Consider the following 24,245-nt stretch of genomic DNA (forward strand, 5'->3'; position numbering starts at 1 on the left):
GGGGGGACCCAGTTCGAGTCGTGGGTTCGGCTCAACATCGTGTGATCCTGGGTAAAATCACTTAATTACCAGTGACATATAAAAAATGAATTTGACCTTGATTAAAGTCTCGGGTGCTTGTTTAACATGTTCCAATCCCTAGAGCTGAGTCCACAAGTCAAATATAAAAAATATTGTGATGTGTGTTTACCATCTGTCCTCGCTTCTTTCGTAGACCAAATTTAAATGTTCTCTTGTGCAGTTATTTCTGAAGCTTTGGAAGGCGATCTTCTTTATAAGCCAACTATGCTAACAAATTGACTCTTGATGCTGCTAGAGAATACAGATGTATATATCCTCTTTAATCACTTATCAAATGTGTATGATGTAAATGTCCCCTAGGCCTTCTTGGAAAACTGCGGCTGGCCTCCTGCTGACATGGCAACACCTGGCCACCATACTCCACATAATCATGGATTTTTCAATTGTGTCAGAAAGCATGATTTGTGGAACTTCTTTTTCTGATATCTTGTTTAGGGGCAAGGATGTGGCACAACAGCCGGAGCTGATGACTGTAGAGCTTGGAACCCAGGTTCAATTCTTGATGTCTGCTCAACATCCTGTGATTCTGGGCAAATCACTGAATCTCCCTGTGCTTACAAAAAATGAATGTGTGCTTGTGTAATGTTAAAGATGCTCCTGTAAAGTGCTTCAATACCTTTAGGTCATGTTCGCCCTATATAAAACTACAACAAATATATTGCAAAATATTGTGAGCACTCCCTGTTTCCAGGCACTGCACAAGACTGGAAGTGGAGCACAACCTAAGGATGGCAGAAGCAAGAATCCATCCACACATTGTCTCTGTGGAGAATAACATGCACTCCCACACCTGTGTTGTATGAGTGTTTTTGCTAATCTATCCTACATTTTGTGTTTTATGTGAAAAATAAATCACCAGTGTGATTTTTTGTGCTCATTTTTTCTTAGAGACTTTTCATTTGAACTTTAGAATAAGCACATGCACTACAAAAACTTCAGTTTACTAAACGCTCCTACTTTATTTAATATTATTTGGCCGATACAACCTGGGCTCCGCAGGAGGGAATGGCCATCAATGATGCAGAGTGCCAGCTTCCAGATCTTTTTTGTCAGGTGGTAGTGGCGGTGGGGGGGGCTCGACGTGTAAAAAGGTTTAGATGGGCGGGGCTCGGCTGACTAAAGTTTGAAGACCTCTGTTCTAAAATCTGGGCTTGCTTTATAAAAAAAAAAAACTCACTGAAAATACCCAAGATTAAAGTGACATAAATGGGTGAGATAAAATGAAGCATTTAAAGATTAAGAAAACACTGAAAGCATCAGTTTTAGTATATGGAGCTAACTATGACTTGCGCCCCTGCCATGCACAGCTTACAGTCTCACATTGCCTCACTCATTACATGTTAAATGACATAACATGTGTATTTGTAAAGCGTACTTTCACCCCCAAAGGGGCATCTTGTCGCTGAATAACAGATGTTTATTGTTACCCAACTCAATGGTACTCATTTTATCGATCTCCGAAAGGATGAAAGGCTGAGAGGGCCTGCCGGGATTTTAACCCGTGATCAATAGGTCGAACAAAGACCCCTGCAGTGGATGTATTAATCCACTGAGCCACCATCCGTGATCACATCTGAAATGGCGTTGATCACATCACTGAATACCTTATTCAGTCATTGTGATGGCTTCCAATAGGATTTATTGACTCGAAGAACTTGAGTACGCTACACCTGTGGCCAATTTTCTCTTTACCAGTTATTTGATAATGGGCTTAACCATCTGCCAATCACCTATCTAACAAACATTTTAATGGGATCTCCACTATTTAACCCTTGACCTTCTCCAAAAAGAGTTTGTACTCCATTCAACTTAACATATAAAATAATAATCCATATTTGTGAAGCGCGAACATATCACCCCTAAAGGTTTCAAGGCGCTGGGGGCCATTGGGGAGATTAAGTAAGCTATTGCCCAGAGTCACATGATGCAGAGCTGGCGCCGAGGATGGAAGTGTGGGCCCGTGCTCTGGAGTCATCTGCTCTGGCTGCTGCGCCACACCTCTCCCTCATTACCCTCTTACAGACTTCACATGTCCTGCAATTGTAAGTGAAGCAGTTGACAGGTGTGTATTTGCCACTGAAATGGCCCTTTGGACAATCCTCTGTAGTTTGGTAAAATTCACTGCATATATTCCTGAGGAGCACAATGGTGTACAGTGTTAGAGCCATGTTTACAATGCCGGTGTATGATAAACCATCTGTAAGGGAGACACATCTACATTCTGTACAACAATCTGCCATGGATCAATCTTCAGCGAAGTTCTGAAAATATCCACAATTTACAAATGTCCTTGCTACATAGAATTTGCCTACTTTTAAAACTACTGGTGGATAATCTGTCAATAGAAGCTCGGGCCTTTCCCACAGACTGTTTTTTAAACAAACATTGGCTTTAAGCCACAACCTACTTAAAAACATACTTCTGCAATCCATGTCAGATGTGCTCAGCCTTTACCCGGTTTAACATTGAGTAATAGTTTGTCCCCCAACGTTAATGATTTGTAAACTGTGCGCTATACTGCCTTCAACATGTAGAACCACACTTGCCTCCAGGACTTACGCTGTTTCCATGCATTGCACCCAGACATGTACACTCGATGCATTATTGAACCATAGTGTCATAAGTGATGTCATGAGTGATGTAATGTGAGGTCATAAGCAGTGCATGGCAGAGGCACAATTTATAGCGAGTGCAGTAAACTGTCAGTGGTGAATTTGTGCGTTTTTTAAAAAAAAGTTTAAAAATTAGTTCTCATTTCAACACCTAACTAAGATTTTTTAGGTCCAGCTTTTCCAGGTCTTTGTTAATCAGAAAATTATATTTCTTTTTAATTAAACAGCAGCAGTCTGGCAATAACTGTTGACTTTTCACCCCGGTGATTAATGTTAGCAAAATTATCAGGACTATATAATCTACGCAATTGACACTGGAACTGTAAAAGAAAGAAAATATGGAGGCCTAGGTAGAAACGAATGAAGTATACACCTCTGGTCAGGACTGAAAAAAGGAAAATGTTACCATGTACATATTTGTTTTTCGTGTGTACTGCTGTAGATTATATTCTTTACATACTCCTGCTATCTCGTGTAATATTTTCCGTTCGTAGCATGAGTGGCAGTAAATACACATGCTTTGAGTTTTCTCCCGTCAGCTAGCGGGCATGTGATACAGATGTTAAAAAAAAGTCCTTGATAAAGTCTAGCCAACCATAGCTGCTTGATTAGCTAGTATATCACACAGTAGTCCTTTCTGAACATGTGTGGTATTGACCAAGTAGTAGCTGCTTTGTAGAGATCAGTTAACAGGAGGTTACCTACGAAAGCCATGGGTCTCCTTTTTAAGGGTAGTGTATGCTCTAAGAGGTGCTGGGAGTATATTTTTAGTCTTAGCATAGCAAGTTTTTGATGCATTTGACATTACACCTTGGGGTGCCTGCTTTAGAAATTGTGTGACCCCTGTATTGTTAATTAAAAGCAACAATAAGGTAGCTAGTCTTACACAAAAGGCTTATATCTGTAAAGTTCATGTGCCCTTTTAACATTTAAAATGCGTAACACTTTTTGCACTACAGAAGCTGCTCAATAGTCTAATGTAGAAAGATGAGACTACCTTAGGTAAGAACTTGAGATTGGTTTTAGAACTAATGTCCTTGTGTATTAAATGAATGGTTCTTGAACAGTAAGACTCAGGCTGACTCACTGACTCGCCTGAGTGAATATTATAGCTATTATAAAGGCCACCTTCCAGAAAAGGAACTGTAAACTGTACGAGTAGAGTGGCTCAAAAGGTGGACTCCTAATCCTTGTGAGAACCACATTAAGGTTCCAGACATGTGCTGGTGGTGGTCTAAGGGGTATTGCCATTTTGAGACTGCATAAACACATGTATGCTGCTATGTCTGCTAAATAGAGGTGTGTAGCTGTATATGCTAGACCTATCTTCCTAAAATGTAAAACATAGGGAATGTTGTCCTGCACCTCAAATTTAAAAGTATATAACTGCTTGGAGATGCAGGAGTGGACAAATCCTTCCAACTTGGCAGCATAGAATGTGCAAGCAGTAGTTCTAGGAGTCTCTCGCAGGATCGCCATACACACCTGGGAGACAAGGGTCCCCGAACTTATAAGAGCTCAGGTGGGATATTGCTTACTTGAGCTATTTGGGTCATAGTAGTCTGTGTTGTGAGAATGTATGGCATGATGGGAAGCTTCTTCTGTGGGCTGATGGACATTTCCAGAAACCGAGTACCAGGGAAGTCTGGCCAATGTTGGTGTCTCAAGGACGAGGTTCATGGAGACCTGCTGCTTTCACTACGTATTGGATAAGTGTAAAAGGCAGAAAAGCGTAGGCATAGGTTTTTGACTGATTCACCAAGAATGCAATATATATATATATATACTTACTTACTTACTGTGGGTACCTGGAGGTAAAGCTTAGAGAATTTAGCTTTTTGCTTTTCCTGGTGTGTCGAAAAAATTGCTGGGCATTTAGTCTGTCGTCAAGATGTGAGAGGCGTGTATGCCCACACTGCAAAGATGAGCAGCCACCACTGCTAGATAGTTGATAAAGACCCTTGGAACCATGGTGACTCTGAAGGGTAGCACTTTGATTTGGTAGTGGCCTCCACTTACCACAGGCTCTGGAGATGGGGGAGTGCATCAGTGTGTAAGTATATATCCTTGAGGTATGAAGCCCCCGCCCCGCTTGAGCAGCACATGCCATAATCCCTCTGTCGGAGCAACAAGTGTCAAGGTTATTGTGTGGAAATTGTCCAGCAGGATATACCAATTGGGTGGCCTTAAATCCACAAAAGGTACCATCCTTCTTTGGGATAAGGAAGTACATTGAGTAAACACCCGTTCCCTGTTAGTGTAGTGCCACTGGCTGGATGGTCCCTTTTGAAGGATCACTAGTACGTGATCTTGAAAGAGAGTATGATAATAACTGAACGTCCACTGGTGTGGTGGTATGTTGGGTGGAGTGGTGTAGATATCTAAGCAGTGGCCCCTTTATACTAGCTACCACTAGTTGCCTCAGAGAGATAAAATTCCCTCCTCCGTCGCTGGTAAATTTGGGGTTGACTAACTTGTGTGGCCTTGCCCCATCCCCTGATTGTTGCCTATGAGAAGTGCGCCTTAAAGTGATAGATAGGAGGACAACTATGGACTTTGCAATCTGGCACTTTTTACATTTTCTCTGACAGCCCATCCACTTATGGTCCAAAAATTGTTCTCCTTCAAATTAGATGCTGAGGAGGTGTAGCTGGCCCTTGGGTTTAAAGCCTAAGATATGAAGGCATGTGTGTCTGTGAAGCAGGATACTAGTATTTATGCTGCCTGAGGCAGTGTCTTCGGCATTCAGGACACAGTTGATGTTTGCACTGGAGATAATTTTCCCCTTTGCAACCAGTTTATTTATTTATTTATTTATTTTCGTAATTTTTATAGCGCAACAAATACCCTGGGGTGTCTCGGCGCTGTGGAGCTACTGGGGTCAGTGATCCTTTTACTGGTTAAATAACCACGTTTTTAGGAGCCTGCGGAAGCTCATCAGGTTAGGGGCAGATTTGATGGACTGTGGCAAAAGATTCCAGAGTTTTGGGGTGGCCACCAAGAAACGTCTATCTCCCCAGGTGGCGGTTCTTGTACGTGGCACAGTGAGGAGGTTGGTATTGGCCGATCTTAATTGCCGTCTAGGAATATATGGCTGAAAGGCTTCCGTCAGGAACCTGGGTCCTATGTTGTGTACTGCCTTATATGCAATACAGAGGGCCTTGAATTTGATGCGGCTCTCAACTCTCAGCCAGTGGAGTTGACGAATGCCAAGAGTGGTAGAATTGCGGCAAGGAATGCTCAGGAGAATCCTGGCTGCCGCATTCTGAATGGATTGCAGCTTTGTTATGACTCGCTTCTGGGTGTGGAGAAGGAGAGCGTTTCCGTAATCCATTTTGGAGAAGACTAAGGTAGAAACCAAAGTCTTCCCAGCTGAGGGAGGGAGATAAGGCAGCAGCTTCTTTATCTTTTTCAGGATAAAGAATGAAGACGACACAACCTTGTTTGTATGCAGGTCGAAGACCATCTTGCTGTCAAAAATGACTCCCAGGTTTCTGGCTTTTTCCACTGGGACAGGTGGGTGGCCGAGCTTTTCCGGCCACCAGTTAGTCGACCATTCTGGAGAGAGTTTTCCATCGGTCATAACCTCGGTCTTATCCTGGAGGTGTTGTAGATGTTTCTCCATCTCCTCTCAGTGAAACCTTTCATTCCTCGACGGCAACCCCACTGAATTAGCAATGTACCTTTGGGTGGTTGCGCTGACTTCTACTTCCTCGCCCCAGCTGAGGTCCCCTTTTTGCGGTGTGTTCCACTGTGTAATCTGGGAGTGTGTCCTGACCTCTAATGTAGACAGGGTCATTAAGAGAAGCCTAGTACTAGTTTTCTACTTATGGCGTGGCGATGTTTGTCATAATAGGATTTTTTTTAATTCTCTGGAGTGGACTTGAGCATAGGTCCCCACCTCTCCACCCCAATAAGCACAAGGCCAGTCCTATCAGTCTCCCTCCCTGTACAGACTGCCTGGGCCCGAAAGAAAATGTTATTACCCTTCTGGGGAATGAGGTGGAGGTGGTGAGACTGACCGTGCTAGGGAGTGTGACACAGCGGTGAGGCAGGTGGTGTATGCTTGGGTGTGAAAGATTGTGAAGGGGGATTGGTTGTCTAGTCCTTGCGCTTTTTGAGCACTGGGTATCAGGGTACCTTGGAACCCAGCTGCATCGCAAAAGTTAGTCTTTGTTGGAATCTAAGCCAATGTGTTGGATGGGTTCAGTTGAGATCAGAGTGGAAGGTGTTCTGATTCAGAGGTGTTCCCAGTGCTGATTTGGACTCTGAAGGTGGAGGTCTGTGCCTTTTGAGCAAGAGTGCTTTGAGGGTGGATGTAACTGTACCTCCTTGTGCAGGATTGTGGCTCAGCTCTGAAGCCTTGTCTAAATGTTGACTGGCGCCTGAGGGTGGGTGTAGGCCACAGGTTGAAGCCTTTTTCTTGGCCCACTGTAGGCACGATGCCTAACTTGCACAGTAAAGGTGGTCAGCCTCGGTGTAAGGCCATGCCTCAAGGTGGTACTTGCAGCCCTCGAGGTCATCTTGCTGCATAGTCACTTTGATGCCAGGAGTTTACTTTTCTCACTCAGAGGTGGTCAGAAGAGAACGTCTCTGGCTGGGCGTGGGTTGGGCTGCCAGGCTTCCAGATTGGGCCGCTGCCTCCTCTTCAATTTCAATCTCGCTGAAGATGTCCGATAACAACCGGTACTGCATTTGCAAGTGTGCCCAGCACCTCTTTCTCTCCAATATCTCAACAGGTGAGGCAGAAGTTACATGTCAACTTCTCGTGATCTGGGAAGAGACAGGTTACTAATCTTGTGGTGGTTGGCTCAGGGATAACACAATTACACTGTGGACAGAAATAGAAAGGTGTTTTTTTTTTGTTCCCCATCTCCTGACTTTCTCCAAGAAGAAAACCTCCATAGCCGAAAAGAGCTAGGGTCATTAAAGACCTAGCAATGTGTGACTGTCATAGAGTTGATTGATTGCACTAGAAGTAATGGTACACCGTTTTGAGGAACAGGCACAGTGATTGTTTCCTATTGCCAGAGTTGAAGAGTTGTAGCTGGACCTAAATTAGCTCCAAGAAACGTATCCTTGTCTGATGGAGGAAAAAACAATCTATGGTGGAGTCACTGCCCCTGTGCATGTGGACAAAGGGTGGAGTCGCACCAAAGCTGTGAATTGAAGCTTCATCGAAGAAAAACAACTTGTAAAGTTCAAGCTCAAGGCTAGGTGGCAGGAGTATGCAAAGCATGTGTATCTACAGCCACACATGCTGTAAATACTTTTTCAACTGGGGGGCGGAGCTTGCCGGCAACGATGGCGGACGCGTGATCCCTGAGCTCCGCGCCGCTGCCTAACATTATTCATCAAGATCCTACATCGGCTGTAATCTAAATAGCACAAAGAGCACTAGCAGGTACCTACTACGCTCCGGTGTGGAGGAGGAGCCGGCTCGGAGCACTAAAGATCAGCTACGCTAGCCGGCGGCAAAGACGAACCTGGCCGCGAGCGAGACCGCGACCTCGTGTGAACCCGGCGCCGTGTGACGTGCTACTGCGTGCGGGCTGGAGAGCCGACTGGGCCCGGTAAGCGTCGCGTCCCTGGCGCTCGGAAGTGTGTGAGTCAGAAACTGCGGGGGGGAAGCATATGCCACCTGGAACACCCCTCCCCCTATATAACATCGCACCTGGAGAGCGGAAGGCCCACGGAGGCCTCTACACGCAGCCACCTACTCGGTAGTAGGGGGGAGGCCGTACGGACACTTGGTGCTCGGCCATACGCGGCGCTGTCTAGCCAGAAAGACTCAGAAAAGGGGGGCATGCAGTAAAATGAAGCTGATACCTGCGCCGCAATAGAGACTGGCCCACCTTGACTCTATTCCTGGGCAGTTAGCCACTATCTTCACTACGCACAGCGAGTTGCGGAGACCTGGTGCCCCCACTTGGCGCACTTGACGGGCCAGAGCAAAACTGAGAGTCCGAACTGGCGCACAACGCTCATTCAAGTAGACAATCAGCCCCCAGCTATTCACCGGAGAGCCCTAGGGGCTGATCTTGCTGGGTTGATCCTTGGGACGGCCTGGTTAGGGAGTACGCCACCGGAGTGCTGAGACGACAGAGAAGCCATTGTGGCCCTGACTCCCGGGGCGGGCCCTGCTACCAGCCATTGTGCGAGGAAGCTTCATCTACCTGGCGGGCCTAGGAGTTAACTGGCAACGAGCTTGCAACATGCTATCTGGTGGATTATATAGCGGTGTCCCCCATGGAAAGCCAAACCTGATAGGCGCCAAATTTAACGGCGACCATCCGACCATCCCGGGAGGACTACACGACTAGACACCATCATGGGGAAGGGGGACAAGACTCAGAGTAAACTCCCTTTCGAGAACCGTCGAAACAAACTCCCTGAAACTCAGGAGGCGGACCATGCCAACTCGGCGAGTGGCGCGGGGAATGCTGACTTCTCTGACATCAAAACCATGCTCCTTGCGATGGAGAAAGGCCTACAAGACAGCATGGCCTCGATTGGCACTAAAATAGACGCCCTCACTTATCGAATGGATCGCATGGCGGAGCGCGTAGACAAGCACGAGGAGCACTTGGACATGTCTGAATGACGCCTCACAGAGGTCGAGGAGGCTCAAACTGAACTGGATGTCGATCACAAGAAAATAGGGAAACTTATGCAAACGCTCCACAAGAAGACTGAAGATTTGGGGGCCCGCTTGCGACGCTCCAACATACGCATCACGGGGGTTCCGGAGACGACACAAACTGGCACCATGGAAAAGTTTGTCGTGAAACTCCTTGTCACGTTGCTGGGAGAAAACGTCTTTTCACAAATGTTAATAGTGGAGCGCGCACACCGCTCGCTCGGCCCTCGCCCGGGAGCCCCGCCACGACCCATCATCGCCAAGCTCCTAAATTATAGAGACAGGGATGTGGCCCCCCGACTGGCTAGGGACAAGAAGAAGTTGCAGTTCGAGGGCTCTAAAATCTCCCTATATCCGGATTTTATGGCGAAAGTACAGGAGGCGCGCAGGCATTTTGCCCCATTTAAGAGTCAGCTCTGGGAACTTGGACTAGATTATGCCATGTTTTACCCCGCAAAATTAAGTCAATCGGCAGGGGCATTCCCATATTTTCATGGACCCTAAAGTGCTGCAGCAGGCTCTGAAGGGATGGTCCAGATAACACCGCAGGGACACCAACAGCCAGACGGAAGGAGAAGAAAATCGGAGCCAACTGGAAGAGCAAGATTGAAATGGCCCTACAGCCGGCAAGTTGTGTTCAAGTGCGCGCAGGTGTACATCGGCCACGCAGACTGTGCCACGTCCTGGACTGAAATTGAGGTCAGCACCCACTTTGCTCCCGGGTTGGGGACTGGCAGAGCTTTTCCGACGGAGGACTGATGACCAGATGGAACTGTCTGTGGGTGAGATAACTCTGATGCATGTGTCATGTACTATGCTAACCCAGTGGGATTGTTAATAGAATGCTGGCCGAAACTGTGATTGGAGTCGAAGGATAGGCGGGAGAAGCTGCTTATGATATATACTCCTGGCCAGTACAGAACTTCTGATAATTAACGCTAAAATGTTCCTATTAGCCGAAGTAACGATATGGGGCAGCAGGAATTGGGGTGGGGTATAAGCTAGCACTGTAACCAGTTTACTTGTTGATTGCCTGGCAACCTCGGCCCCCGCGCTACCAGCACCCTGAATGCCCGATGGGGGATTCAACGTTTTGGAATAAAGTTTGGAGGGGGGAGGTAGGGGTTCGTACATGCAAGGCCTTGTTGGGGTTGGTCTGCTGTGGAAGGGGGGTTGAGGGGTTTTTGGGGAGGGAATGTTCAGTAGACGATGGGGGGGTGTTGTATCTGGCTTTCGACATTATACAGGTCTTGGACGCAAACATGGCATTCACTCTTAGGGCTCACGAGATTTCTCTTAATGGCTGACACGACTACCGAGGACAACATTGCGCATGCTCCCAAGCTCAGGGCCCTCACAAGGAACGTACGTGGCCTGAACGACCACCGGAAAGTCAGGAAGGTCATCAGCTATTTGCAGCGACAACACATAGATATAGCCGTACTTCAGGAGACCCATCTCCCAATGACCAGTAATATGCTCCGCAGCAGGGGACTAGAGGGTAATATAGCAGCGGCAGGTTTCACGCCACTCGCCAGGGGCGTGCTAACCTGGGTGAACCCAAAATCGAAACTCACTTCACAAATTCTAAGAGTAGACACTGAGGGCAGATTTATCATATCCAAGTGTAACGGACCTGGTTTGGAGTTTTGATTATTAATACATATGGCCGCAACTATGACTCTCCCAAATTCTTTCCGGCCCTGGCAGCCATGGCCAAGCAATATGACGTTGACCGCCGCCTATGGGGTGGAGACCTCAACCTGACTTTGGATCCTGCGTTGGACAGGTCGGATGGCCCTCCTCGCAGACCCTCGGCAGCTGCCTTGGAGCTGAGGAGTGTAATAACAAGTCTGGGTCTGGAAGATATATGGAGATTCGGGAAATCCGGAGCAGGGGGGATTCACACACTACTCCGCTTACCACGACAAACACACACGGATAGATTACTGGCTGGCACCCACTTTCAGACTAGGACAGATTAGGGACTGCAAGGTATTACCTAGAACCTTGTCTGACCACTTGCCGGTGCTCTTGGAGATGCACATCCCAGGAAAGACCATTTCGCCCTAGTCATGTGGAGATTCCCACCTTATTCCCTTCTGGAGCCTGTGTTCAGAGGAGAACTCCTAGAAGCCATTGACGTATACTTTGAGATCAACGTGGGCTCCGTTGACAGTTTTCAAGTGGTCTGGGAAGCATTTAAAATATATATAAGGGGTGTAGCAATGTCTAAACACTCTGGAGTACTCAAATCCATCAGACAGAGACTGGCTGACCTAGAGGGGAGACAGAGTAGGCAAGCAAACAGCACGATAGGCGAGGAGATTAAGACACTACTCGCTGAATATCATGACGAAGCAGACAGGGAAGTAAAACGTATGGGGAAATACGCAACAGCTAGGACATATGGAGAAGGGGAAAGACCCAGTGCAGTACTGGCCAGGATTTTGGGTGGGAAGAGGGGGCGACAACACATCTCTGAGGTAAAGTCTGCAGATGGGAGGTGCTTACAGAAGAAGCCGACATAGCAGATGTCTTCAAGGCCTACTATGCTGAGCTATACACGTCCAAAAGTGGAGACCTTGAGGACGATATTACAGACTATCTTAATCACATTGACATACCCACATTGACGAATACACATAGCGAATTCCTGATGCTCCCCATAGAAAAATACGAAATATTAGATGCTCTGTCCAGTATGAGATCTGGCAGCGCACCGGGCGCAGACGGCCTCACAGCGGGGTTCTCCAAAACTTTCAAGGACCAACTGCTTCCGCACCTATCTGCTCTCTTTGACGACATTTGCTTGGAGGGCAGTATGCCACAATCCATGAGGGAGGCGCTACTGGTCACGATACTGAAACCAGGCAAGCCCCGCAACGAGTGTAGCTCGTCCAGGCCCCTCTCTAAGCTAAACGTCGACACTAAAGTGTTGGCTAACCGCCTGGCACTCCTTGCGCCACAACTGGTGGCGCCTGAACAGGCCGGCTTTATCCCCAGCAGGATCTTGGTATACAACATCCGGACGGTACTGGGCACGATACAACATGTGCGGCAGGACAGGTAGGCACTAGCAGTGTTCCTCGACATGGAACAGGCCTTCGATTCGGTAGAATGGCCTTTTATGCGCTTAGTGCTGCAACGAATGGGCCTAGGACAGCCATTCCTCCAGATGGTAGGAGCACTATATAACCAACCGTGGGCTAGGCTCCGGATGGGCAACCTGGTCACTGACTCCTTTCCCATCAGCAGGGGCACCAGCCAAGGGTGCCCACTCTCGACCCTTCTGTATGCCCTGGTAGCAGAACCACAAGCCTGTGCCCTTCGAGAATACCATGGTAATGAAGGCATAGGCTTCCCCATGTACAAGATTGTGGTATCAATGTATGCAGATGACACCCTGCTATATGTCCGCGACCCGGATAACAATCTCACTTCGGTGCTTAGAGAGGTGGTCCGCTTCGGTGCCCTATCGGGTCCCCTAACCCCTATCACACAGAACATCAAAATTGAGTACCCATTGCAGTGGACTACTGACACGGTCAGGTACCTGGGGGTGCACCTACACACTGACGCAGAGGTCCTATTTAGAGCAAACTACGGCACAGCCTTTAGCAGACTGGAGGATGACGTTGAGGCCTGGTGCAGGCTCCCACTCTCCCTTCTGGGACGGATATCCATAATGAAAATGGTCGTGCTGCCTAGATTACTATTCTTATTTGTGACTATCCCGATAGTCCTCCCCAAATCCTTTTTCCAGCGACTACAGCAACTCCTGGTTAAACTAGCCTGGGCGGGAGGACAGCCTCAGGCCAAATGGACACTACTCACGCTGCCCTACACCATGGGTGGGCTTGGAGCCCCGGACCTGGAACTCTATTATCTATATAAATTGTCCCAAGCGCACAGAGAGCACACGTACACAAAAGCGCGGCTGGCGTGGCAGACTGACCTGCAGATTGTTATCGACGACATGTGGCGATACTGCTGTATTAACTCCAGGAAGCTTTCCCTCAAAGGCAGACACAGGCTGGTACACTTCAAGTTTCTTAACAGGGTGTACTACACACCGGCTAGACTATGCAGGTATGGCCTTTGAGATACTGCGAACTGTTAGAGATGTCATGCCCCCGATGCAGTCTTCCTACACCTTGCATAGCAATGCCCTGGCGTATGGGATTTCTGGGACAAGGTCTTCGCTGACATTAGCTATATAGCAGAAATTGACCTCACGCCTGATCCCATGCTGGCTCTTCTGGGGTACACGAAAAAACTTCCCAGGGCAGCGCGGCGGTTGGTGGACATGGGACTGCTCATGGCCCGGAGGGTTGTGGCATGCTGTTGGATGAGAGGCCCCATCCCCACAACTGAATGCTGGGCGCAGGATATGTTGTATTGCTGCACACAGTCTGAGAACTACAGTGAGCTACTGCCCCCCCACTAGTAGACCAAAGAACTTCTGGGGCTATACCAGACATACCTGACCAACAAAGGAGACCCTTTCACCACTGAGGAGGTACAGGAGCACTAGATGGCTTCAGGGTGGATGGAAGCACCACTGAGGCGCCAAGGGCTGAAATCACTTCTGCACCATTTGACAAGCCCACTTACTGAGCAAGGAGAGTGGTTTAATTAGTTGGTGCCCACATTAATGTATATTTTAAGATTGCCGCCTGCCCAGCTATGGGTTGTTGGCTAAATGGCTGTGTATACACCGGAGAGGGAATAGTCACGTAATTGTCCATACTAGAAATGTGACCAAAGTCAGACTGGCGGGAGGGGGGGTTTGATGACTGTAATGTTTTGCAAACTGTTAACCCAATAAAGAAATTCAACAAAAAAAAGATATACTTTTTCAACTAGTGGCCAAAAAGGTCTAAGAACAATTCTGTTGAAAAGTATGGAATTATTAACTACCCTCAGTTGAGCACGAGTGCATCACTTCTGGAGGTGGAAAGAAGCAGTTCTACACTGGCACAAGGTTACCTATGTAATTGTTAAGCTTATCGGTAGAGATTTGATAACTTTCAGTTCAGAGAGTACCTAGGAGTGGTAATTGCTTTCCCAAAATTAATTTATACATCAAGGATGTACATGTATTTGGTCAAAAACACCATTATGGGTGTTAAATAGTGCAGGAAGATTCTAAGTGATATCCTCTATAGCAGGAATTCAATAAAAAATACTATTTAACTTTTCACAAAATTCAGTGCGTAAGGACTAGTGACTGTTTGGGGGGTGGGCTTGACAATCAAGAGGCAGGGCAGCACAAACTCACTATGGTGAAGTAGAAGAGATGGAGAGTTAAATAAAATGAAGGCTGCCAACTTGTGTATGTGGCATGAGAATGTGTATATGCATGTGCTCTCCTAGCAATAAAAAATGGATAATTAAGAAAAAAAACTTTCAACACTGGGGTACCAAAGTTGGAAATAGAAAATTATTTGTCCCTAAAAGGAGAACATTCTTGAAAAAATTGTTTCTTTTGTAGACTCAGACAGACCTTTAAACCTGTACTATATGGTTTGACATGGTATGTTTCTAGAAAGGCATACTATACTTGTAAATCTTTAATAGATGCATGTAACAACAAGTTTATGTATCAAGCAAACATTAGTTCTGCTGTATAACAGTTAGTATGCATATTTAAAATCAATTGCTAGAGTTGGTGATAATGTCCACAAAATGTTTAGGTCACCTTTGTATAATGGCAGACGTCAGAAAGAGTTAATTTGATACCAAGCATTAAACTCATTATTTATGGAAATGCAGTATCTGTTGACACATTGTGAAGTGGTTGAAAATTCCCTATTTTAAGGAAAACAATTACGATGTATGTTAATGACTTTGTTCCACTCCTCTAGACTGTTGAGCCCATTGGCGGTGGAACTGCATCACTTTATCCATGTTTCACTCATGACGATTGAGGATGGCACATAGGTCTATTCCACGTAAGGGTGTTGTCATGGTTTCCGCTATTCGCCATTTAATGTCGGTCTCGTTGTGGCCTAGTTGATGTAATGTGTGACGAGAGCATTAGCTACTTTACATTGTATTCTGCTTCAGTGTTACCCTATTTGTATTTTTATTTTTGTATTGCTTTTTCCAAGGTAGATGAGGCCATAAGATCACCAAGTACAGTGTATCCCTAAAGTTGATTCACAATTCGAATACTAAGTCAGGGATATGGTCATTGTGTCTGCAATCTTTAGTATTTAATGTGATGTCATAGGAACTGCAACCGCACTCTGTAGTATTTCCCAGCAATTTGGTATTTTAGTGTCATAGAGTTTGCATTAAAAGTGTCTTAAGTTCAGGCCAGTTTTGTGAGTAAACAATTGTGGGACTTCAGTGAGGCTGCTGGGTCTTAAGATATGCCAGTGGCTTTCTTTATCTGACTAATTACACAGGTTTCATTAGCCAAACCGACCTACAGCAGCTCCGTCCTTCAATTTAAACAGTATCTGTAGGCTTGTGCTGCAGACCATAGAACCATTTTAGGGGTTACAGAACTCGTGCAGATATGGATTAGAAGCCATCAAATATGTCTTGTATGAGAATGATTCAGACTGCACAGATATTTCTCAAGTAATCCAGTTCTTAAAGGCTCGGGCTTCAGACACCACATTGATTCTACAAATCTCTTAAAGGCTCAGTTGCCTATGGTGGTGCAATCCATCTGGCTTCAGAGCTGTCAAATGGCTCGGGCAACATAATTTTTCCTGTACTTCCACAGGTTGCCAGGCACTAATATGAGATCGATTTCTCAGATAAAAAATCTTTAGGGCTGAGCCACTAGTCATCACAGCTGAAGCCTTTGAGCTATTGCTCAGGTGACACAGATATTATAAACTCGGCCTTCAAACAGCAGAGCTATCAGTCCAGTTCTACCAATCTCACAGGTGTAGGCCCTGGCGAGAAAGACTATTCCCCCAGTAACAGTCCAGATCCTCAGGCAGCAGAACCCGTCCCTCAGATTACACACCTCACAGGCTTCAGTGAGCACAATGATCCCTTGGCTTCTAGACATCCGGCCTTGTATACAAAACCTATCCCTTAATGGACATATAGCATACTTGTGAAGGGCTTGAAGCTGTCCCTTGGATTACTGAGGTATTAAGAGTGTCCAGCATCAGCAGAGATACTCCCTCAGTTTAAAAGGACTTTACGGGGCAGGTCTTGGTCAGTGCAGACTGCACAGATCCTACAAGTTAAGGCCCTGGCAGAGCAACTCCTTAGGTCACAGAAATGGTGTTAGGCAGCAAAGTTATTGGTCAAGATTTGCAGATGTGTTCTGACAGTTTGTGCCTGGAGTGATCACTGCTTTGTCTTTCATATTGTATAATAAATCGTGAACACTATATTGCCAGTACTCCCAGTAACCCTCTTTTCCCTCTTCTGTAGGTGGTGACTGCTGACCACATTCAGCTCATGGTTCCCTTGGTGGTGGAGCGAAACTTATGGTCCTGTGTTCTCGGTGAGGAGACGATCTTGAATTTGCCAGGCTTCTGCTTGGTTCGGCGGGAGAATCTCGAGTATTTCCCTCGAGGGAGCAGCTACTGGGATCGCTGTGTGATTGGTGGCTACTTATCACCGAAGGTGGTGGTGGAAAACTTTGAGAAGCTGGTGGCAGGGTCTATTAACTGGCCAGCTATTGGCAGTGTCTTGGACTATGTCATACGGCCTGTTGTGCCTTCAGAGACCCTGTCCTTAGAGGTGCAATATGAAGAAAACCGCTGCCTCATCATTGATTTCTTGCCCTGCGTGGCCCTAGGGGATCGACTGCTGGTGGCTCAGCCCCATCGCTTCCCACAATATGACTCCATGTGGCGGCTAAGCTTGCGATCAGCAGAGACAGCACGACTGCGGGCCTTGGATCAGCAGGATGCAGGCTGCCGATGTATTTGTCTCAAGATCCTCAAAGCTGCTTGCAAACACCACCCAATACTCTCTAGGCTAACTGCTTCGCAGCTTATCAATGTGATCTTGCAACCAGGTGAACCAGAGCCTAGCTGGGCCCAGGAAGCCTTGGCAGACCGCTTCCTGCAGGTGCTGCGACATATGGTTGATTGCTTGGAGCGAGGTGTGTTGTCCTCTGTGCTGGAGCCACAAATAAACCTGCTCTCAGAGTTGTCTGCTGCAGAGGTGGATGAGCTGGGCTATACCCTCTACTGCGCCCTATCCGAACCAGAGGTGTTGCTAAGAACTGACCCATGATTAGCAGTTGCCTGAAGTGTGTGGTTGCATGAGATGTGGCCCTTCTGCTGTCTTTAGAACATACAGAGTATCTTGTTTGTTGAAAGGCCAGATATTTGCTTCTCCAAAGAATGTGGTGGGAGAATCCGTATATCAGTTGGACAGTCTACATGAATTTTTACCCTATCTATGGCAGAGCCTTGATTATTCTGCTGAAAATGAACTTTTGAACCTACATGGAGTGACTCTTCTTTGAGTATTTGTTTTCAGACGAACAGTGGGTTTTGTTGTCTGCCAGTCTTCCAGCTGTGGAGTAGGGCCCTCTAGTTTAGCCACTTAATCCCATGTCTGTTTGATTCATTTGTATGTTATGGGTTAAAGGTAAACCTATTTCTTTCCAGTCATCAACACATTTCTTTACTCAACCTTGAGGCTTCTCTGAGCTTATATAGCTGTGTGTTTGTGGTCTATCTTGATGCCAGTTGTTTTCTCTACTTAGACTTTCTTACCATTCATTACTCCTGTAGGACTAGAGAGAAATACAGAATAGAAGAACTAGAGGACTACTGGAGTGTTATTGCAACAGCACATCCACGCAGTGTTTCCCTGGTACAGTCCCATTTAGGCATGCTAGCCTTTCCCTACCAAAGAAACCCAAAAAATATTTTACTGTTGTGTTTTGTTTCTTACCACGCCACTTTATCTTCCTGCATACAGGATAGGTATTTGGCCTATTGTCTAGCCAGACCTTGCTGTCCCCCATGCCTTCCTTTGCTTTCTCCACACTGCCTAACGAATGCCATATGGTTTATTAAGAAGAAACAACCTGTACTCTGCTCCAAGGCATCGTTCTCTTATCCCTTCATCACACTCAATGGTGCTTGTTGTTTGGTTTTTGTTTAAAAATTCACAATTGTTTAGGTGGATTTTGTGGTGCTGTTATCCAGGGACCAACTGAGCAAGCAACAACAAGGGATCTACTGATAGAAGAGCCTAGTTACACCATTTTTGCCCTAAAAGTCAATCCCTCTCGTTTTAATAAATAAATAAATTATATATAAATATATACATATATATTTTATCTTCACTACCTTTGCCCTGGAATTGAAGACGCACTTCCTGGTGGATGGTTACAAAACCATTTATTGCAAATTGCAAGAACTCGGCATGGCACTCCAAGTAAAATCTGCCTGACGTGTTTCGGGACGTCACATCTCTTCCTCAAAGGCTGTGCTGTGCAGTCTCAGTGATACTACCCCCCATTATATGCCGTTCAATTAAAGATGTATTCCCTCTCAGGTGAGTATTTGTCCAAAATAAAGCATTATGGGGCTAGTAGTACAACTTGTACCGGAAATTCCTCTAGTGGAAACTGTCACCTCTGCAGTTCATTTCACAATGTTTTAAAACCCTCCAGTGGGCCTCGGAGTTTCATCCGAATTCAATCGAGCTTCCATCATGCCGCTATCACCACCCAGCATAATTCCAGGCACAGCAGACCCCCAACTATTTTTATTGCTGGCATTATTCACGGAACCCACTGAAGGGAGAGAATCGGAATTGCACTTACTTCAACTCCCAGCATGCACCAACATTTCTTTGTCACTCACTGAGAGGCCAACTGGAGGGCAATCATAAAAGCATGCAGGTGAGAAAAGAGGTGTCATTATTCGTGAACTGCCAGCAAAGCCTTTGAGAAAGGAGCATGTTGCTCTGAAACACGTCAGGTGGTTTATTTATCTAGAAAGGAAATGCCGATTTTGGAAATTAAAAGTTCTGCTGAACTATCCACAGTGCGTGCGTCTTCAATTTCAGGGCACAACATGGGAACATAAACACACGGCAGTGGAAGACTACACCACCAGGCAAAATGAATCTGGGGCTGTTGCTTCGAACCATTTTGAGCAATTACACAGCACAGTGGATTTGACTTCTTTCTGAAAATATAAACCGGATTTGCTTTCTGGGGCCCTCTGGAGGGTCAAACAAAATGTTTTATTGGTGGCATTATTCACGGAACCCACTGAAGGGAGAGAATCGGAATTGCACTTACTTCAACTCCCAGCATGCATCAACATTTCTTTGTCACTCACTGAGAGGCCAACTGGAGGGCAATCATAAAAGCATGCAGGTGAGAAAAGAGGTGTCATTATTCGTGAACTGCCAGCAAAGCCTTTGAGAAAGGAGCATGTTGCTCTGAAACACGTCAGGTGGTTTATTTATCTAGAAAGGAAATGCCGATTTTGGAAATTAAAAGTTCTGCTGAACTATCCACAGTGCGTGCGTCTTCAATTTCAGGGCACAACATGGGAACATAAACACACGGCAGTGGAAGACTACACCACCAGGCAAAATGAATCTGGGGCTGTTGCTTCGAACCATTTTGAGCAATTACACAGCACAGTGGATTTGACTTCTTTCTGAAAATATAAACCGGATTTGCTTTCTGGGGCCCTCTGGAGGGTCAAACAAAATGTTTTATTGGTGGCATTATTCACGGAACCCACTGAAGGGAGAGAATCGGAATTGCACTTACTTCAACTCCCAGCATGCACGAACATTTCTTCGTCACTCACTGAGAGGCCCACTGGAGGGCAATCATTATAAAAGCATGCAGGTGAGAGGAGAGGAGGTGTAATTATTTGTGAACTGCCAGCAAAGCCTTTGAGAAAGGAGCATGTTGCTCTGAAACGCGTCAGGTGGTTTATTTATCTGGAAAGGTAATGCCGATTTTGGACATTAAAAGTTCTGCTGAACTATCCACAATGCGTGCATCTTCAATTTCAGGGCACAACGTGGGAATATATATATATATATTGTTTTGAATTAAATATGTAGGATATTCCCGTGGAAGGCTGGAAAACCTCTGCCACAGTGTTTAATCTTAAGCTACATAAATCGTATTCAGGGTGGTGGTTTCAACCGGCCCATGCTGCAGGCACTGTAGAAGGTAAACAAGCACGTCAAGTTAAAGGATGATGATCTTGTCTAGTCCAAGCAGTAAAGTCACCGTTTATTGTGGGCAGATGAGAAAGGACTGCATTAAAAGTCTCTTTCTGAGAAGATAAAACCTACTATGAACAAAACAATTATTGATTCTCTCAAACAAGTGTTGTTGTTTGTCATTTTGGCACCCCAGTGGACAGTGGTTTGAAGCCAGAAAGCATTTAGTTGAAGTTAAGCTTTAGTCTGCTTTTGTATACCTACTTGCGGACCTCAAGTACAGGATGCATGAACTTAGATGCTGAAGAAAATCTGTTACATCCATGATGTCCATGTCTTGTTGATGTACTTGTGGACGTAGAGTCCAACTAATGGAAGAAGACTTGGGCAGTGTTTGTTTTTTGTTTACAAAATTTTAACAAGAAGGTGTCCTCTGGGCTTCTACACAAGAGATAACAGCATGGCTCGCCATGAGCAAAGTTGGGGTGGTTGCTGTCTATCATCTCTAAGAGCATTGAGGTCAAAGGTGATGGTGTAGTCCACAAAATCGAAGGCTGCTGATTTAGAACTCATTTAATCAGGACGCCAGCACAAAACATTAGCAGCCATGAGTGAGCATTGACCGTGTAAGGAATGTTCCTTGGTGCAGTTTCACAAACTTGTCACTGATGTGACTCTCATTTCAGTAATCCTCGAACTATAATGCTGAAAGCCAGCCTCATCCATTTTCAACATTATTATTTTTGACTTATTATACAGTGATCTGACTGCGCATGGTAATCCTGCCAGACCCCCCCGCCCCCCCGTTCCTGCATACCTCAACTGTTTCCTCACCCCTGTCCTTGAAAATGTGTGCTCCAGAACGCAATATTGTTCATGAGAAGTGAACGGATTTTTCTCCTTTGGTTTCCTCTGCACCCAAAGACGTGACCTCCAGTAACTTAAATATTTTGTCAATTACACCATATCCCACCCCGTTTGGATATTTTCTGGCACACAAAGTGGGTTCTGCCTTTTTTCATTGTGTTCTAATCGTTTTAAAGTAGGAGTGCCTTTTTCTAGTTCAACATGATTATTTAGACTGCCTGTTCTTTGACTTTTTTCCATTCATAGACTTATCTCTAGCAGTGTTCGGTCAAGTCTGGACAATTATTTTATTGTTTTTTTAGTGTCAGATTACTGCTCTTTAATTTCTGTTCCTTTAACAAAATAAATGTATTTTTATTCAATTCGAATTCGAACTACCGATGCACAGTGCTTGCCTGCCCAGCTTTTGGACTGGTCTTGCTTTCCGGAGGAGTCTGTACATTAAGTGAGTTATAGACTATTATCATCTGGGGCGAGAATGTGGCCTAACAGCTAGAGCAGTTGATCTCTAAGCTCGGGAACCGGGTTCGAGTCACAGCAGGGGCGTTCAACATCCTGTGATTCTGGGCAAATCATAATCTCCCTGTGCCTAAAAAAATTAATGTGTCCGTCTGTAACACAACTGGAGCTCATTTAAAGCTCTCTGATACCTTTGGGTTGAGTTTGTGCTATATAAAACAAAACAACAAAAAAACGCATTGGCAAGGCCAGAAGTGCAGCCTTGTGGCTTTGATAATGCGTTTTTTTTTTTGTTGCTGATACTGTTGAGGAACTAGATACCCAGCATGACCCGCCGTGTACTGGCGCAAATGCAAATCCAAAAAGATTTAAAGTGTGCTAGTTTTTTAAACTTTTTTTAAACACATTAGTTTTAGGGCACTGAGCTTGGGAGATCCTACGGAAAACAATTTACAAGTCATTAGGAACAGAAAACTTCACAGAGTAGTTGCAGCAGGAAGAACTGCACACAAAGTTAGCTGGTACAGAAATACCTTGCTAATATTCAAGGGGGGGATACAAAGTTGGTCTATCAAAAGGATGGTAAAAAAGCTATACTTGAGCGGATGGACAATCACAAACAGTAAGAAAGGTATTGATTAAAAAGCAAGCAAATGAGATTGAACAGAAAGGCCACACATGATAAGCGATGGGTTGGCTCAAAGCCAACTGTTAGTATTGGTATAGTACACAATATATCTTTAGACATTAGACCTCTAAAGGCAATACCTTAAAAAAAATGCAGCCTATGCATTTGGAGCTTGAGGTGACACTTTGAGAAGCTTCAATATTCCAGCAAAGGCATACCAGAAGTAGTTGTCACAGGAGGCCTTTGTGTGGCTATTCAATTTGGGCAGTAGCCCTGGAGGTCATGGTCGATATTTGCCCAAGAAGTTTAATTGAAAATATCATTGTGGTTCCGCTGTATGTGAAGATGATTGTCAAAGTTCAGGGCCTCTAGCAAGTCTCAGGTCTTTAGTGAAAGCTTCAGTCTGGTGTTGGGCCTCTGTACCAAGTGAAGATTGTATATTGAAAATAGCCAGTCATTATGTCAGTTTATGCTCCAACCGTTAAGACTGGGATATCAAGGGACAGCTTAACCCAGGAGAGAGCGTCAATTGGCCTGTTCTATACATTTCCTCGCACCCACTGAGGTACATGGTGGACAGAAATCCAAACAACCCCACAGTGTTGATTAATGTATTTGCCTTTAATAATGTTTCTTTATTATGGGTAGGTATAGTTATATGGAGAATTTACTTCCATAGAACAAAAGTTGATCACCATCTGTGTCCTTAAATGGCAGTCTAATCTTTAACAGTTGTCTAGCATGGGTGCCATTCTCTTGTTGGACAGAGACTTCTTCAGGGCTCTAAAATTGGAAGTTACCTAACCATAACAATAACCTGTGCATTTCATATGCAGCCACTTGACACAGGTACTGCTCATCCAGTTGAGAAATGGCAATGGTTTTATGCAGTTTTTGCACAGTCACTTAGTAAGGGCCCTATGCAGTTTACGTACGGGCCCTATGCTGTTTATGCATAACCTGTTTCAGGTTATGGAGTCTGAATAATTTAATTACAGCTAAATATAGAGCAAGAATAAAGAACTATTTTCTCTGCTTTTGTTTACAGTCTGTAGAATGTCAGTATGGCTGCTGATCGGAGGGCAGGGATAGCGCATTGTGTATTGATGACTAGTTTGTGTAAACCAGGGTGCAGTAACAAGGTACTCGTACCCAATCCAATCAGAAAATGGAGTCTTTTGAGTAGCGCTGCCTTCTATCCTCGGCTTTTGGAATGTGGCACTTTGAGATATCAACAGTCCGTTTCACAGGTAGCTTAAGTGAAATCTCTTGCATCTCATAAGCTCAGTATTTCGTCAGAGAGCTGGGGTGTCCCCTCCCTGCCTCCTCACACAGAGCAAGCACCTCACTCAGGGAGTACAGCCTATGTACATTTGACTCTGTATTCTGCTTCGCTCTATCTTGTCTCTGCCACAGGTGCCCATTTTATGTGCTTGTTCGCATGACTCATGACCCCACTGTGTGTTACATGTACAGGGATAAAAATAAAAGCTAAATGTACCTATATAAACCTGTTGTATTCTTTTGTCTACCACTATTTACCCATTTCCAGAGTGGGTTGAGATAAATAAAGAGTAAAGATCTCACTTTCATGGGCTAAGAAATGTCTTGCCAGCTGAATGGATCTTTATATAATCTTTATACCCCTTCAGACTGAAACAGAATGTAAATTTGCCTAGCTTAAGTGAAGGTAAGTTTCAATTCTATTAAGGATACGGAGGCGAGGATTATGCTTAATTCTCTCTTCGCCTTAATCGGTAACACAACAGCAGCCCATTAAAGCCAAAAACTACATTTCCCAGTACACTTAAGG

At 45.3% G+C, this 24,245-nt stretch overlaps 1 protein-coding gene across 1 annotated transcript in view; it reads left to right on the forward strand.

Annotated features, from left to right (window-relative positions):
* The window catches only part of MIEF1 (mitochondrial elongation factor 1), a 65,864-nt gene extending 41,922 nt beyond the window's left edge, over positions 1-23,942 (forward strand). Inside the window, exon 4 of the mRNA XM_086963448.1 lies at positions 16,744-23,942. Within this exon, the coding sequence (XP_086819574.1) occupies positions 16,744-17,556 (813 nt within the window). The 3' untranslated portion in view covers positions 17,557-23,942. The remainder of the gene's footprint in view (positions 1-16,743) is intronic.
* The last annotated feature ends 303 nt before the right edge of the window (positions 23,943-24,245 follow it).

This window comes from Lissotriton vulgaris, chromosome 1_1 (genome assembly GCF_964263255.1).
Source record: "Lissotriton vulgaris chromosome 1_1, aLisVul1.2, whole genome shotgun sequence".
In the NCBI taxonomy this organism is placed as follows: Eukaryota; Metazoa; Chordata; class Amphibia; order Caudata; family Salamandridae; genus Lissotriton; species Lissotriton vulgaris.